General features: G+C 36.1%; 1 protein-coding gene across 1 annotated transcript in view; it reads right to left on the bottom strand.

The window, feature by feature from the left end:
* Positions 1 to 18,240, bottom strand: part of LOC128628236 (uncharacterized) — a 97,012-nt gene extending 78,772 nt beyond the window's left edge. Inside the window, exon 1 of the mRNA XM_053670717.1 lies at positions 18,102 to 18,240. Coding sequence (XP_053526692.1) covers positions 18,102 to 18,240 — 139 coding nt within the window. The remainder of the gene's footprint in view (positions 1 to 18,101) is intronic.
* Between the last annotated feature and the right edge of the window lie 1,060 nt (positions 18,241 to 19,300).

Genomic DNA, 19,300 nt, shown 5'->3' with positions numbered 1-19,300 from the left:
GTCCCATTCAAGAGGAACCCAAGGAGGCCCACTTGAAGACACATCATCATTAAAATGGCCAAATTCCAAAACAAAGAGAGAATCTTAAAGGCAGCAAGGGAGAAAAAAGAAATAACATACAAGGGAGCTCCAATAAGGTTAGCCACTGACTTCTCAATGGAAACACTCCAAGCAAGAAGAGATTGGCAAGAAATATTCCAAGTAATGAGAAACAGAGGCCTACAACCAAGGCTACTTTACCCAGCAAGGCTCTCAATCAAGATAGAAGGCCAAATAAAGAGCTTCTAAGACAAAAGAAGTCTAAAAGAATTTGCTGCCACCAAGCCAGCTCTACAAGAAATACTAAAAGGTCTGCTTTAAGGAAAGGAAGGAAGAGAGACAGACAGAGAGGAACACAGGAACAAAAACGGCAATGAATAAGTACCTATCAATAATAACCTTAAATGTAAATGGATTAAATGCTCCAATCAAAAGACACAGAATAGCGTCATGGATAAGAAAGTATGACCCACACATATGCTGCCTACAAGAGACCCACCTCAGGACAAAAGACCATCACAGACTAAAAGTGAAAGGCTGAAAACAAATTTTCCAAGCAAATGGACAAGAAAAAAAAGCTGGGGTAGCAATTCTCATATCAGACATAATAGACTTCAAAAAAAGAGCCATAAAGAGTGACCCAGAAGGTCACTTCATAATACTCAAGGGAAGAATCCACCAAGAAGATGTTAACATCATAAGTATATATGCACCCAACATAGGAGCACCCAAATATATCAAGAAAATCTTAGAGGAATTCAAGAAAGATATAGACAGCAACACAATTATAGTGGGGGATTTTAACAACCCACTATCAAAAATGGACAGATCTTCCAAACAAAATATCAACAAAGACATTGTGGCATTAAACAACACCCTTGATGAAATGGGCCTAACTAATATATACAGAGCTCTTCACCCCAAAGAAGCTAAATACACATTCTTTTCAAATGCACATGGAATATTCTCAAAGATAGACCACATGATAGGACACAAAACAAGCCTCAACAACTTCAAGAATATTGAAATCATACCAAGCATTTTCTCTGACCACAAGGGACTGAAACTGGAAACCAACCCTAAAGAAAAAAAAAACCCAAAACACACAAAATCATGAAGACTGAATGGTATGCTATTAAACCACGAATGGGTCAAGAATGAAATTAGGGAAGAAATCAAAAAGTTTCTGGAAACAAATGAAAATGATCTCACAACAACCCAAAACTTATGGGATACAGCAAAGGCAGTCCTGAGAGGGAAGTTTATAGCAATACAGGCCTACCTAAAGAAAACAGAAACATTTCAAACAAATGACCTTACTCTACGCCTGCAAGAACTCGAGGAACAACAACAAAGACAGCCCAAAGCAAGTAGAAGGAAGGAAATAACTAAGATCAGAGCAGAACTAAACAACATAGAGACTAAAAGCACAATTCTAAGGATCAATGAATCCAGGAGTTGGCTCTTTGAAAAGATAAACAAAATAGACAAGCCTTTAAGTAGGCTCATCAAGAAAAGAAGAGAGAGGACACAAATAAACACAATCAGAAATGAAAGAGGAGAGATTACAACTGATACCACAGAAATAGAAAGGATTGTAAGAAATTACTCTGAAGAACTGTATGCCAAGAAATTTGAGAACCTAGGGGAAATAGACACATTTCTAGAAAAATATAATCTCCCAAAACTCAAAGAAAAAGAAGTAGAACATCTGAATAGACCAATAACAGCAAAAGAAATTGAAGCAGTAATCAAAAAACTCTTATCACACAAAAGCCCCGGACTCAATGGTTTTACAGGAGAATTATACAAAGCATTTAAGGAAGAGCTAACCCCCATTCTTCACAGACTATTCCAAAAAATCCAAAAGGATGGAAAACTCCCAAACTCCTTTTATGAAGCCAGCATCATCCTAATTCCAAAACCAGGTAGAGATACAACAAAGAAAGAAAACTTCAGGCCAATATCTCTGATGAACATAGACGCTAAAATCCTCAACAAAATATTGGCAAATTGCATCCAACAATATATCAAAAAGATTATACACCATGACCAAGTGGGATTCATCCCAGGGATTCAAGGATGGTTCAACATTCGCAAATCAGTAAATGTAATTCATCACATAAACAAAAGCAAAGACAAAAACTACATGATCATATCAAAAGATGCGGAAAAAGCTTTTGATAAGGTACAGCACCCATTTATGATAAAAACACTCAGCAAAGTGGGAATAGAGGGAGCATTCCTCAATATAATAAAGGCCATTTATGAGAGACCTACAGCCAATATCATACTCAATGGGCAAAAAGTAAAAGCTTTTCCACTAAGATCAGGAACAAGACAAGGATGTCCACTTTCACCACTTCTATTCATTATAGTTTAGGAAGTTTTGGCCACAGTGATCAGGCAGGAAAAGGAAATAAAAGGCATCCAAATAGGAAAGGAGGAAACAAAATTGGCACTGTTTGCAGATGACATGAGAGTGTACATGGAAAATCCTATAGACTCTACCAAAAAAACTGCTCAACCTAATAAATGAATTTGGCAAAACAGCAGGATACAAAGTCAATATCCAGAAATCAAAGGCATTTTTGTATACTAACAATAAATCAGCAGAAGGAGAAATCAAGGAAAAAATCCCATTCGATATAGCAAAAAGAAAAATAAAATATCTGGGAATAAACCTAACCAAGGAGGTAAAAGACCTGTATGCAGAAAACTACACAGCCCGGAGGAAAGAAATTAAGGAAGACACAAACAAATGGAAACATATACCATGTTCATAGGTTCAAAGAATTAACATCATCAAAATGTCCATACTACCCAAAGCAATTTACAGATTCAATGCAATACCTATAAAAGTACCAATGACATATTGCACAGACATAGAACAAACACTTCAAAAATTTATATGGAACCATAAATGACCCCAAATGGCAGCTGCACTTTTGAGAAAGAAGAACAAAGTAGGAGGGATCACAATACCTTCTATCAAACTATATTACAAAGCCACTGTAATCAAAACAGCCTGGTACTGGCATAAAAACAGGCACATAGACCAATGGAACAGAACAGAGAGTCCAGAAATCAACCCAACTCTCTGCAGTCAATTAATATTCGACAAAGGGGGCAGTAACATAAAATGGAGTAAAGATAGCCTCTTCAGCAAATGGCGTTGGGAGAAGTGGACAGCTATGTGCAAAAAAAATGAAACCTGAGCACCAACTTACACCATACACCAAAATAAATTCAAGGTGGATAAAAGACTTAAATATAATCCATGACACCATTAAAGTCCTAGAGGAGAACATTGGCAAGAAAATCTCAGATATTCCACACAGCAACATTTTTACGGATATGTCCCCTAGAGCAAGGAATATAAAGGAAAGAATAAACAGATGGGATCTCATCAAAATAAAAAGCTTCTGCATGGCTAAAGAAAACAGTATTAAATTAAAAAGACAACCAACTGTATGGGAAAACATAATTTCCAATGATACCTCAGACAAAGGTTTAATCTCCAAAATATACAAAGAACTTACATGACTCCACTCTAGGAAGACATCTAACCCAATTAAAAAATGGGAAAAGAACTTGAACAGACATTTCTCCAAAGAGGACATACAGAATATCCAGAGAGACATGAAGAGATGCTCAATATCGTTAGCTATCAGAGAGATGCAAATTAAAACCACAATGAGATACCACTTTACACCAGTCAGGATGGCTATCATAAACAAAGCAACAAACAACAAATGTTGGGGAGGTTTTGGGGAAAAGGGGACCTTAGTTCACTGTTGGTGGGATTGCAGACTGGTACAACCATTATGGAAAACAGTATGGAATTTTCTCAGAAAAATAAAAATCGACCTGCCTTTTGACCCAGCAATTCCACTGCTAGGATTATATCCTAGGAATCCTAAAACATCAATTTCAAAGAACCTATGCACCACAATGTTCATAGCAGCACAATTTACAATAGCCAAGCGTTGGAAGCAACCTAGGTGTCCATCAGTAAACGAATGGATCAAAAAATTGTGGTACATACACACAATGGAATTCTATGCAGCAGAGAGGAAGAAGGAGCTACTACCCTTTGCAAGAACATGGATGGAACTGGAAAGCATTATGCTGAGTGAAATAGGCCAGGCATTGAAGGACAAATACCATATGATCTCACCTTTGACAGGAAGCTAAAGAATAAAACAAACAAGCAAACAGAATAAAAACAAAGACACTGAAATAGAGAACAAGTGGGCAGTGACCAGAGGGGAGAGGGAAGGGAATTTAAGGGGAAAAAGGGGGAGGGATTTTGAGGAACAAGTATGAAAGACACAGAGATGAGGACTGGGGGGGTGATGGGAGGGAGGTGGGGAGACAGGGCAGGGGGACTGGGATGGGAGAAATAGACAAAAAAATGTACTTGAAAAATAATTAAATAAAAATTAAATAAAAAAGAAAGCCCTGCTTAATGTAATAAGTGAATTTGACAAAACAATGGGTACAATAACTGTATCCAGAAATCAAAGGCATTCTTGTACACCGACAATGAAATATCAGAAACAGAAACCAGGAAAAATTCCATTTGCTATAGCAACAAGAAAAATAAAGTACATAGGAATAAACCTAACCAAGGAGATACAAGAACTGTACTCAGAAAACTATACAACACTGAAGAAAGAAATCAAGGGAGAAACAAACAAATGGAAACATATACTGTGTTCATGAATCAGAAGAATTAACATAATCAAAATGTCCATTCTATCCAAAGCAATTTATAGATTCAATGCAAGCCCTATTTAAATACAAATGACATACTTCACAGCTATAGAACAAACATTTCAAAAATTTATATGGAATGATAAATGACCCCAAATAGCCACAGCAATTTTGAGAAAGAAGAACAAAGTAGTCTGGATCACCATACCTGACAAGAAACTATATTACAAGCACAGTAATCAAAAGAGTCTTGTACTGGCATAAGAACAGACACATAGATCAATGGAAGTGAGCAAAGAGCCCAGAAATAAACCCAAGTCTCTATGGCCAATTAATATTTGAAAAGGGGGGCAGAAGCATAAATGTAGTAAAAATAACCTCTTCAATAAATGGTGTTGGGATATCTGGATAGCTAGATGTAAAAAAAAACACAACAAACTAGATTGCCAACTTACATTACACATAAAAATAAACTCGAGATGGGTGAAAGATTTATATATAAGTGGTCATACCATAAAAGCCCCAGAGAAGAATATAGGAAGGAAAATCTTAGATATTCCACCCAGCAATATTTTCACAGACATGTCCCCTAGAGCAAGGGGCATAAAGGAAAGAATAAACAAATGGGACTTCATTAAAATAAAAAAGCTTTAGCATGGCTAAAAATATAGCAAAATGAAAAGGCAATAAACCATATGGGAAAATGTATTTGCCAATGATATCTCAGGTAAGGGTTTGATTTTCAAAATATATAAAGAACTCACAGGACTTCATACCAGGAAGACAAACAATGCAATGAAAAAATGGGCAAAGGACCTGAACAGATACTTCAGCAAGGAGGACATATCCCACAGTCATCAGAGAGATGCAAATTACAAACACAATGAGATACCACTTCATGCTGGTCAGAATGGCCAACATAAATGAATCAACAAACAATACGTGCTGGCTATGTTGTACAGAAAAGGGAACCCTTGTATATTGCTGGTGAGAATGCAGACTGGTACAGCCACTATGGCAAACAGTATAGAATTTCCTCAGAAAACTAAAATAGAAATTGCTTCTTGACCCAGCAATTCCATTGCTGCATTTATACCCTAACAATCCTGAAACACCAGTCCAAAAACCTATCACCTCAATGTTCACAGAGCACAATTTCCGATAACCAAGTACTGAAAGCAGCGTAGGTGCCTATCAGTAAATGAGTGGATCAAAAATTGTGGTATATTTGCATAATGAAATAGCATGCAGCAGAAAGAAAGAAGGTACTCCTACCCTTCATGACAGCATGGATGGAACTGGAGAGATTATGCTAAGTGAACTAAGCCAGGTGGTGAAAGACAAATAACATAGGATCTCACCTTTAAGTGGAACCTAATTAACAAAACAATCAAGCAAAATATAACCAGAGACACTGAAATTAAGAGCAAACTGATAGTAAGCAGATGGGAGAGGGCAGGAGATAATGTTGGAAAGAAGGGAAATGCTCATAAATGAACATGCATAAAGAACCCAGGGACAAAGTCAAAGGGGGATAGAATTGAGGGTTGAAGGTGGGGTTTTGTTGGGTGGGGGAAAGTGGTGGTGGGAAAATGGAGACTACTGTATTCAAACATTAATAATAAAATAAATTAAAATTAATAAAAATTGCTGTCCCTGAACCATTGTAGTAGCTGAGAATCCAGAGAGATATCTCAGCTGCAAAGTTCCACCCTGAGAAACCTGGGGGCTCCACCCCACAAAAAGATACACATACTGGAGCAACAGCACCCAAAAAAGGTATCCAATTAACATGCAACTTTCAAAATCAGCAGGAATTCTGCTTACCTGGGAGATACAGGGGTTTTATAGAAACCTGGGTGTGCTCTTGAAAGACCAATGCACAGAATGCACAATATCTCCTTTGTAGCCACTCATCCTGGAATTCAGCAATGGGAGCTTGGCTGGGAGTGCAATAGTCTTCTGAGGAAACACTGGGCTGTGTTGCTTTGAGAATAGAGCTGAAGTGACAATTACCAGGATCCCTGTGCTGCATCATTCCCCTATACTGCCCAGAGAGGCCATCTTTCCTAAAGCAAACAATTTCCCGAATCTGCATAAACCTACAGGGATATGCACAAGCCTCACCCATCAGCCCCAATGTTGCTTTGTGGAGCATTAACCCAGTGGAAGGGTCTTCTGCCCAAACCTTTGGTAGAGACTTCCTTGGAGGGATCTCGTGTATGAACTCAGGGAGAATCAGGGACAGAATTTTTTGTCTCTGGAGAAGAAACAATTTTCCTTTCTTGTCCACCTTGAGCAAGAGGAGCCCAGCCTAGTGCTATGGCTAGACTACCACACACCCTGCGGTCATAGTAACCCCACTGAGCACTACCCAAAATGTCCCATCCCATCAGAGCCAGCATAGCCAAGCTGCGTGCTGGCCAAGAGTCACAGGCACCCTCCAGACAGATTAGCCAGAATGCTGGTTCCAATGCCAGAATGCTGTGGGGGTTCCACCCCCACAGGTGATCTAATAGTCCTGACAGGAAAGAGCCATTAGCTCTATTCTCTTAACTCTTTATCACATCACCCTGCTAAGTTTGTGCTCTGCAGTATTATAAGCTGTTCATAACTTATGCAGAAGGCTCTCTAATAGGTATGGGCAGATTCTAGGAAGAATTGAATTATGTGTCTCTTAAATTGTGCCACTTACTCCATGCACACTGGACCAGTACCATTGTTCCTGTGCAGAGTCATCCCTTCACACACAAAATCATGGTCTGTGCGGCCCTGATGAATACTGTTTAACTCACACTGATGAATCCCTGAGAGTTGGCACCACCACATAGGTCGGTGTGTACGTGGAGAATGGTGGTTGATGGCTGATCTTGGTGAACCATGAGACTTCTGCTGATTGGCTTCAAACCTAGCACTGGAGCTAAGTTTAAATATGTATCAGTCTGGTGAACACCACTCACTCCTACCTAGTGACTGAGAGCTTTCCTCAAGCAACTCACATACCAGATACCAGAGGCTCTTTCAGCAACTGAACCTAAGAGGCATCTAAGTGAGATTAGATATTGAGGAGCTTTGAGCCTTTTGTTGACCTCTCCCAGGCTTGGTGCTGGTGGTAATGAGTCTTGTTGTCCAGCTAGGCCCCTCACATGCACACTCAGGTATAGCAGGGGAAGCCACAAACTGTGGATTGTTTTGTAGCCTCAAACAGTTGGCCCAGGGTCATCACTGGCAGCATCTGACATTGACCAGTACTGGATTCTCTCCAGAGGAACCCAAGAACCAATACAAACAGTTGTTCAGACAACATCTGAGCATGAACAAATTATATCATTAAATGGCACATACAAAGGTAGATCTTGGCATACACCATAACTTGTTGGAATGGATTCAGTTTTATGGAGCTAGCCACACACAACAGCTTATATATCATGCTTAGTGTCAAAACTCATAGCCAGCAAAAGGGGCAACAGACCTATAAACAGACTAAAATGATCAATAGTGAACTACAACAGGAGGGCTTCCATAATCAACATGAGGAAGGTTCCTGGACCACCTAACTCAGACAATCAGGGAGATTGAACCTCTAAGCCCCAGAAGACATCTATTACATAAGGTCACCATATCAAGGCATAGCATATCTACCTAATAACACAGAAAAAAATACAAACAGGCAGCCAAAATGAGGATCAAAAGAAACATATTCCAAATAAAAGAATGGGAGAAATCCCTAGAAAAATAATTATGTGAGATGGAGGCAAGCAAGTTACCAAATATGGAGACATAAAAATGATTATAAGCAAGATAAAAAAATGTAGTGAGAACTTCAACAGCATTAAAAAAGTCGGAAGTGAAGAATATAGTATCAGAAATGAATAATACACTGTAAAGAATTAATAGCAGGCTAGATGAAGCAAATGATTGAATTTGCAATTTGGAGGGTGACATGTTCTCCAAAACATCCAATCCCAAGCAGCAAACATGCAATCAGAACAGCACCCCCAAAAAGAATGTAAAACATGGGGATAGGCTAATGGACATTTAGAATCATTTGAAGCATACCAGTATTAAATTATAAGGGTACCAGAAGAACAGGGATTGAAGATATGATGACTTAAGGGGAAAATGAGATGCACAATCCAAAAATGAAAAGAGTATCAAAAAAGATGAAGCCAAAGAAGCAACACCAGACACATTATAGTTTAAATGGCAAAGTTTAGAGACAGAGAGAGAATGTTAAAAGCAACCAGAGAAAGAGTGTTTATCACCTACCATGGAGGTCCTGTAAGATGTCAGCTTATTTCTCAACAGAAACATTTTAAATCAGTGGGGTTGGCATGACATATTCAAAGTGAGGAAAAGACCTACAACCAACACTAATTTAGCAGCAAGGCTATCATTAAAAAATTGAAGGTAAAATAAAGAGCATACCAGACAATAAAAAGCAAAAGAAATTTATTACCATCAAAACAATGTTGCAAAATTATTTTTCAATTACAGAAACATGAACAGAAATATTATTATCAAAATAAAAGGAAAAGAAATACATTGTGATCGATAATCACCATAAGTGTAATTGAATTAGATGTTCCAATAAAAAGATATAGTGTAGCTGAATGGATAAGTAAACAGGACCAATATATATGCTGTCTACAAGAGACCCACCTCAGAACAAAAAATGCACACAGTATGAAATTAAAAGGATAGGAAAAGAAATATGAAGCAAGTGGAAAATAAATAAAAAAGATGGAGTAGTAGTGTTAGGCCCGGAATTAGATAAAAGTAGCCAACAGGAACAAGGAACTCGAGGCAGAGTCCAGATAGAAAGTACAAAGAGTGCTGAACAAGATAAACCACCTGTGCATGACCTTGTCTTTGCAGAAAATTATCCACTGCTGCAAGCAGAAAGCATAGCCATGTGTGTTCCCTTGAGATAGCCAATAGCTAACTGCCACGTCTGCTTCTGTATTTGCTTGCTTGCTCACACCAATAAAAACCCCAGGCTGTAAGCGCCAGGTGTGACTCTCATTTGCAGCTCTTTCAGGGCACCGTGTCTCAGGGCACCGTGTCTCCGGACACCTCGAGAGTTCGCCACTGCGCAGGTAAAGCTTTGGCCAATAAAGTTCCATCTTAAACTCCTGAAAGCTTCCGACCATTTGTTGCTCGCGTTTGTGGATGCTACAGTAGGAGTTTTTATATTATGCAAAATAGATTTTAAAACAAAAACTATAATAAAAGATAAAGAAGGATATAGTGTAGTTATAAAGGATCAATCCAACATGAAGATATAACCCTTATAAACATTTGAGCATGCAAGATAGGAGCAACTAAATATGTAAAGAAAATCTTGATAAAGGAAGAGAATGACAATAATACAGTCATAGCTGCAAATTTGAAAACCTTATACACATCAATGTATAACCAGCAGACAATCAACAAGGTCTTGCCAGCAGACAATCAACAAGAAAATGGTTACTATAAGTGACAAACTACATTCTATTAATATCTTCAGAGCACTTCACTCAAAAGCAGCAGAATATATACTCTTTTCACATGTGCATAAAACATGTTCTAGGTTAGATCATATGTTAGGACACTAAACAAGTCTCAATAAATTTAAGAAAATTTAAATCATATCAAGCTTCTTCTCTGACCACAATCATATAAAACCAGAAATCAAATATAAGAAAAAATGAGCGCAGGCCTGCGAACCAGACAATCGCGGTTCGATTCCCAGTCAAGGCACATGCCTGGGTTGCAGGCCGGTTCCCTGCAGGCCAGTTCCCAGCAGGGGATGCACGAAAGGCAACCATACATTGATGTTTCTCTTCCTCTTTCCTTCCCTTCCCCTCTAAAGATAAACAAATAAAATCTTTAAAAAATATATAAGAAAAAAAACTAAAAAAACACACAAACACATGGAAGGTAAATAACATGTTACTAAACAATGAATCTTGATGTCAACAATGACCAAGTACTAAATAAAAAGTTATTTTGAGAGAAATTAAAATGAACACACAACAACATAAAACCTATGACAGTGAAAACACTCCTAAGAGGAAAGTTCATGGAAATACAAGCCTATTTCAACAGGCAAGAAAAGTCTCAAATAAACAACCTAATCTTACAACAACAAAAACAAAAATAACCCAAAAATTTAGAAGAAAGAAAATAAAGATTAGTGGAAATAAATTACTTAGAGACTAAAAAATTTTTAAAAAAATAAATAAAATAAAACCAATAGCTGGTTCTTTGAAAATATAAACAAGATTGAGAAACATTTAACCAGACTCATTAATAAAACAAAATAAACTATGTTTAGCCATTACATGTGCTTGATTCCTCTGTCAAATGTTGATTGTAAAGGTGTAGGTTTATTTCTGGGCTTTCTGTTCCTTTCCATTGGCTTACGTGTCTGTTTCTATGCAAGTACTATGCTATTTTTATTACTATGGACTTATAATACCGCTTGATACTAGGTAGTATAATTTCTCCAACTTTATTCTTCATTCTTTAGATTGCTGTTGCTATCCATGGCCTTTTGTAGTTTCATATAAATTTTTGAAATATTTGGTCTAGTTCTGGAGAATTGTATGCTAAATGAAATAAGCTAATCAGAGAAAGGGAAGTATCATGTTTTCACTCATATGTGAAGCAAACTTAACTAACAGGTAAAATGGAGACTCATAGATAGAGAGAGGGTAGACTGTTCTGGGTGGGGCTTATAAGAGGTAGAAGGATGGAGCAAAAAGGAAAAAGGACTCATGGACATGGACAGGAGTGTGGAAATTACAGTGGGGAGAGGGTATAAGGGGTATAAATAATTATAGATAAAATACAATGAAAACAAAGAAAAGGAGAGAGGTCCCAAGTAAATAAAATCAGAAGTGAAAGAGGAGGTTAACAACACCACAGAAATACAAAGAATGGAGAGGAAATATTATGAAGAACTGTATGCCAACAAAATAGACACATTAAATAAAATGAAAAAAAAATCTCCACATATAAAATATTCCAAAACAGCATAAGAAAGAATTAAAAAATCTGAACAAATCAATCACAAGCAATAAAATAAAAGCAGTAATGTTAAAACCCCAATCAAACAAAGGTACTCTACTGTATAGCTTCACAGAGAATACAAACAGATATTCAAAAATATACTAACACTTATTATTTTCTATTCCACAAAATTCAAAAGGAGAAAAGGTCCACAAGCTCATTTAATGAGACCACCATTCTCCTAATTTCAAAGCCAGATAAGAGACTCAAACAAAGGAAAATTATAGTCCAATATCTTGGATGAACAGAGATGCAAAAATCCTCAACAAAATATTAGTAAACAGAACCCAGTAGTTTGGTAAGAAAAATACACCATGAATAAGTGGGATTTATTCCAGTGATTCAAGGTAGGTACAAGACCACAAATTAAAACAAATATGTATATATCACATAAAGAAAATAAAAGATAAAAATTATATGATCATATTAATAGATGCTAAAAATATTTGGTGAAATTCAGCACTTATTTATGGTAAAGAGTCTTGGCAATGTGGGAATAGAGGAAACACATCTCAATATAATAAAGGGTATATATGGCAAACCCATAGTCAACATCATATTCAATGGACAAAAACTAAAAGTGATTCCCTTAGGATTGGAAACAATACAGGGAGGTACACTTGCAACACACTTATTCAACATATTACTAGAATTTCTTCCACAGAAACCATATGAAAAGGAGAATTAAAAGGCTTTGACCCAGCAATTCCACTGCTAGGATTATATCCTAAGAACCCTAAAACACCAATCCAAAAGAACCTATGTACCCCAGTGTTTATAGCAGCACAATTTACAATAGCAGAGAGTTGGAAGCAACCTAGGTGTCCATCAGTAAATGAATGGATCCAAAAACTATGGTACATTGACACAATAAAATTTTATGCAGCAGAAAGACAGAAGGAGCCCCTACCCTTTGCAACAGCATGGATAGAACTGAAAAGCCTTATGCTGAGTGAAATAAGCCAGGCATTGAAAGACAAATACCATGTGATCTCACCTTTAACAGGAAGCTAAACAACAAAATAAACAAGCAAGCAAAATATAACCAAAGACACTGAAATAAAGAACAGGCAGACAGCGACCAGAGGGGAGAGGGGAGGAAATTTCAGGGGAAAAGGGGAAGGATTAACAGGAACTAGTATAAAGGACACAAGGATAAAAACTAGGGTGGGGTGGAAATGGGAGGGAGGTGGGGAGCACTGGGGGATGGGCTGGAATGAGAGTAAAAAACAGAAAACTGTACTTGAACAACAATTAAATAAATTTTAAAAAATAAAATAAAAAGCTTTGAAATGGGAAAGGAAGAAGTAAAACTGTCATTATTTCCAAATGTCATGTTGCTGTATAGAGGGAAACCTAAAGATTACACAAAAAACTACTAATCAAAAAAATAAGTGCAGCCCTGGATGGTGCAGCTCAGTGGATTTAGTACTGGTCTGAGAATCAAAGGATAGCTGGTTTGATTCCCAGCCTGGGCACATGCCTGGGTTGCAGGCCAGGTCCCCAGTAGGGAGTGTGTGAGAGGCAACCACACATTGATGTTTCTCTCCCTCTCTTTCTCCCTTCCTTTTTTTCCCTGTATATCTTTTTTTTCCCATTTCTATATCTTTGGTGAGGTGTCTGCTTAGGTATTTCTCCCACTTTCTAATAAGGTTGTTTCTTTTCTTATTGTTGAGTTTTAAGTGCTCTCCATACATTTTGGAGAATAGTACTTTATCAGATGTTTCTTTTTCAAATATTTTATCCAAGCTTGTGACTGTATTCTAATTATCTTGGTTATGTCTTTTTTTCACGTATTATGTCTTTAAAGCTTTGTTAAAAGGCATCATCATACCCAAAGTCATCTAGGCTTTCTTCTATTTTATCTTCAATGAGTTTTATTGTTTTGCTTTTTTACACTTAGGCCTATGATTAATTTAGAGCTCCTTTAGTGAAGCAGCAGGTCAATTTTGTCTCTAGGTCTTTTTTTTTTTTCCTTTTGGATGTCTGGTTGTTCCAGGATCTTTGTTGAAGAGACTCTCTTTGCTCTATTGTATTACCTTTATTTCTTTGTCAAAGATAAAGTTGGCTATATAAATAGGGCTAGTTTGGGCTTTCTAATTCTGTTCCATGGATCCATTTGTCTGTTCTTTCTGTCTTAATCTCTGTTTTATTCATTTATGTAGCTTTTCTGTGAGTTATTTACATTAGCTTTGCATGTCTATTTTCTTGACAATTTTCCAAGTTTACTTAGATTTATTCACCAATTTTAGCATTGCTTTCTAATGTATTCATTCCTACTTTCACCTATACTAATTACTTCTACTTGTTCTTTTGCTAATGTCATATATATAATCCTAATTAAATTATACTTCAAATTTTATCTTATTTAGCACTAACACAGTTTTAGGATATGGATTGTGTTATAGTACACTTTGGGGAATATCACAAAGGTGTTGATATATGCTGTTCTAATTTTAATTATGATTTATAATCTAAATATTCTATAATTGGAAGTTTGATAGTTTGTATTGTACAGTAAGTGGTTTGTAAATTTTATTTTTTAAATGGCCTGTCTTTTTATTTGTAAATACTTGTTAGATTTATTATAAATACATATGAGATTTATTGCAAAGTAATCAGAAGTGACAAACTTTATATTTGTCACTTCTAATTACTTCATCTGAAGAGACAAACTTCAGATGATGTATATGCTGATTTTTGTATATTTAATGCATTAATTTTCAAAGATTTTTTCTTCAAATTTGTCTTTTTACATATTAAACCATTCTTTTAATGTGTCTATGTATAAAAATAAAATATTTTAAAAAATTTAGTAATATGCTTGTCTTATAAGTTAATTAACTCTATATAACAATTGAAACAAAATATACAGAGAAAATTTTAATTTTTCTCCTTCACCCTGATTTATATTCAATATAAAACAGTTATTAATATTAATACATATTTTAAATGGTCAGATGTACCCATCAAATCAAACTTTCTGGTATTTTGAGTTCATGAGATTTTTGTTATTATTATTTTGTTTTGTTTTCCTAATACTTTTACAAATGATACAGGTTTTAGGCATACAATTCTACAATACATCATCTGTGTTTTGTGCTCACCAGCACAAATCGAGTCTACTTCCATCAGCATTTACTCCCCTTCACCCTCTTCTCTTTCCCTCCATTCCACCATCCCTTTGGCAAGTATTTTAATTTTATTGGAGCCGAGTTCTTTTATATAGTTTACATTCTATCTTAGTACAGTTTTGTTTTGTTTAGGGAATCCTATAACTTAGAGTAATACACATATTTTTCTATATCCTCTTTCAAAACTCTTAAAATTATGGTCTTTATGTTTAAGTCTTTTTTTTTGTTGCTGACATTTTTGTCTTTATTTCTGTGTATATGCATACAAAACATACAGCTAAAACAGTACTTCCATTTTTACATCCTAATTTTTACTTAATGTTGTATCTTAAGCATTTCTCACACATCTTTATATATCTTTTTTATCGTTGTTCAAATACAGTTCTCTACATTTTTCCTCCACCATGCCCCTCCCCCACCCATCTCTGCCTCTCACCTAATTCAATGGCAATAAACATTTGGAATAGTATGAAGATCAGAGACTTTTTTCTTTTCTTTTTTCCACATTAATAACTAACAATCATGACATTATTTTCTGAATGCTGTACATTTTACCATTTTTAATTCATTCAATTGATATTTTTTAAACATCTGTTAAGGGTCAGTCACTGTTTCAGTATGACATTTATATCACTAAAAATATTAAGGCACTCAAAATACATCAGTGAACAAAAGAGAAAGAACGCTGCTCTTAATGGAGATTTTGTTTTTGTAAAGGGAAACATATAGTAAACAGCAAATAGCAAATTATCATGTAGAAAAAGTCAGAGGGGTTAAGTGCTATGGAAAATAAAAGTAGGCTAAGCTAAATGAGAGAGTTGAGATTGTGATAAAGATAGAATTCTTGAGACAGGCATCACTAAAATATAACATTTAGGCAATTAGCTGAAAGATGCATGTTTCTAAGGAAATAATATTATAGATAGAACACCCAGTTCAAAAGTCTTAATAGAAGAAAAAAATAAGAGGACAAGGTGTGAAGGACAGAAGGAAGAAGTAGGAGAGAACTGGAAAACAAGGTATAGGATGACATGGAGAAAAGAGGTTGCACTAGATCATACAAATCTTTTAGGCCACTGCAGAGGTGTAGGCTTTTACTAAGTAAGATGGTAGTCCCTGTAGGATTTATAGCCAGTTATGAGTTTATCTGGCTGCATTTATTTTATTATTTTATTTTATTTTTAAAACATTTCAAATTTTATTTAATTTTTAAAGATTTTATTTATTTATTTATTTATTTATTTATTTATTTATTTATTTATTTATTTATAGGGGAGAGGAGCAGAAGAGGGAGAAAATGGAGAGAAACATCAGTATGTGGTTGCCTCCTATTGACTCCCTAATGGGGACTCGGCTCTCAATCCAGGCAAGTGCCCTGACTGGGAAATGAACTAGCAAACCTTTGGTTCACAGGCTGGTGCTCAATCCACTGAGCCACATCAGCCAGGACTAATTTATTTTATTATTTTATTTTATTAATTTTATTATTTTTGGAATGAAACAATGATAGAATGTTTTATTTTTTCAATATTCATTCACGAAGTATGCACTAAGCCTTACCATGTGCTAAGTGCCATGTTCCTTGCATGTTATACAATACAAGTTGCAATTTATTCGTAAGTGCTAAGTTTCTTTCTCTCATTTTTTAAAAGATAAGCATGTTTTATCATGTATGATATTACAGTTTTCCCAATTTTTCCTCCACATGGGGAGAAAAGTTACTAAATGAGCTTTAATGCTTTAATAACAGGTATTTATTTTACAATTATAATCACTTTTATACAAACTTAAAGTAACATACAACGTTCTTAAATTATATTAAATAAGTACAGATTTATAGATCTTCTGATTCTAAGTAACAAATGACTTCTAAATCAAAATAAGTTTAGACAGTTATTCATGGAGGAAAGGTAGCACTTTGCCTTTTAAAATATAGACCAAAGATCTCTTTCAAATCTCAGCAAGGACAAGCTTATAGTAAATCTTTGATTTAATTTTGTATTTCTTATTTAATGATATTCATTGATTTTTCTTTAAATAAAATTGCATGTAGTTAGCATAAAATAAAAATGCTAACTTATCTTGAAAGTTACCTGGCAAGCTTTGGCCAGATACATATATGCTTCCTGAGCAGTAATAGATTCTTTTCAGTATATCAGTCTGTTATAACTACAATTCCTAGGTCCTAGATATGTGACTAAGTTTGCACATATTCAAGCAATAACAACATCATCATAACCTTTTTCATCCCTTAGGTTTCACTTTAATATGGGTTTTAAAATCTATCCTCTTTCAAGTCTTCTTTCTTCACACCTGTAACTCAATATTCCACCACGTCAATCCCACCCTTTACTATTTTCATGTCATTGTAAATTCTTCACTGGAACTATTTTTCTAACTTCTTTTTAAACTCTGTTGGCTTAAAATTCATCTCAATTTGTTGTCTTGTCTCATTAATCATCAAGGCCATGCTTCTTCAATGTGCATAAAAAGAATTTTTGTAGTAAAATTTTACTCTGATTTATGGAACTAATTTGAAAGTACTTTCATCTGTCTCTTATATGCTATATTTACTTTTTCTTCTTTTATGGTATAAAATTTCTTCATAAGAAGAATTATATTTTAGTTTTCTTTGTTCAAATATCTATTGCCCAGACCTAGCAAAACCTACTAGTTAAGTAACTGGACAGCAGGTGGGGTTCTCTGCCTACCAACAGGCAAACTCTGGAGGCAGAGGTTTGGTGAGAAATGAAAGGGGTAATTTAATAAAATAATGGGAGGGAGGTGGGGAGCACTGGGAGGTAGGCTGGGATGGGGGTAAAAAACAGAAAACTGTACTTTAACAATAATTAAGCAAATTAAAAAATAAAAATAAATAAAAATTTAAAAATGATACAATTTTGGAACAATGAGTGGCTTCTACCTCAGAGCCCATTCCTTCTAAAATACCCAAGGAAAAATAACCTTGCAATCTTTTGTCAGATTAGTTCAAAGTTGTGCCTGTAATTCCTTCCCCCATCTAAAATACCATCCTTTGGTAAATACAGGTGTCTGAAGCACCATCATTCAGGTGGCTTAGCTGGTTCCTGGTTGTAGTCTTGGTTTAGGCACCATTCTGGAGTTTGTAGGCCTGTGAGGGAACAATCACCTCACCTGCTGCAGCTTCTTCCCTTTCCTGGAGCCCATGGGCACTGCTAGACCACTGAAGCTGGTAGTGCAGGGGCTCTCTGTTCATGTACCCAAGGCTACTAGCATGTCTAGGGCTTGCAAGCTCTCTGGCCCTCATGTCCATGTGCTAATCTCAGAATGAGAGAAAGGGCATAATCCAGGGCCATCCATGTGGCACAAAACTGCAGTATCCTGTGGGATGCTGCCAGGGCAAACATACCTGACGTGTGGCTCTCTGAGTACCACTTGGCCTCCACAATCTATCTCCTGACTGGATGAGAGAGGGAGTGCACAAGGAGCGAGAGTTTGCCCACAATCCATTTAATTCTCTGGCCCCAAATCCCATGTGCTGCAGATGCACTTGTCCTACACTGACAGGTCTGCCCCTTCTCTGGCCACCATGTTAACCTCCATGATACATGTGTGCTGTGACATTTTCAGCCTGCCTATACTCTGTGCAAGCTTTCTCCTCCTGTGTCATGAACCACACTAGTTTGTTAATCCTTACCGGAAGTAGGGAAATCTACAATGTGCCAACTGGGATTTCAGTCCCTCCGCCTTCCGCACTTACTGTCCACCCCCAGCTTCAGGAAGAACAGGATCTCATGCCACTCTGTGGTCCCTTCCAGCTCCCCAGCGGTCTTGCTAGAACTGCCCTGTAACAGTTATTTCAAAGGATTTTCTGATTTCTTGTTGACTCCCCTTCTATAATTATCTGGGTACTGTTAAACATCTATATTTTTACTTTAATGTGAAGGTCTAAATTATTTAGATTTATATTTTTATTAAATATATTAATTTAGCTTGACAATAGCATGAGGTTATCACTGTTCAGTAAGGGAACTTTATATCTGCATTTTGTTTTCTGGAAAGTCCATAGCCAAGTAATTTTCTGTTGGGTAAAGATGGATTAATTTTCTTGAACTGTATTAACCAACAAAGGTAAAAATGACTCTAAACACAGGAAGAATTCTTGTCTTAGTCATTATCTCCAGCTTTTCTGATATTTTCTTTGTTATCTCCAATTATTTGTCTGAACTACAGGGTAAAAATGTGACAAAGAGCCACGCTGAACTGCAGTCAATGTTTAATGTGAATGAAAACTTAAATGTTTGTTGTCGTAAGTCACTAAGGTTTGGAGTTCTTTATCATTGAAGTCCAATCTATCTGAAGTAATATCTGTG

The sequence above is a fragment of the Artibeus jamaicensis genome, unplaced genomic scaffold, assembly GCF_021234435.1.
Source record: "Artibeus jamaicensis isolate MK-2021 breed Jamaican fruit bat unplaced genomic scaffold, CSHL_Jam_final contig_61, whole genome shotgun sequence".
Lineage (NCBI taxonomy): Eukaryota > Metazoa > Chordata > Mammalia > Chiroptera > Phyllostomidae > Artibeus > Artibeus jamaicensis.
This window is presented reverse-complemented; position numbering and strand designations above follow the sequence as displayed.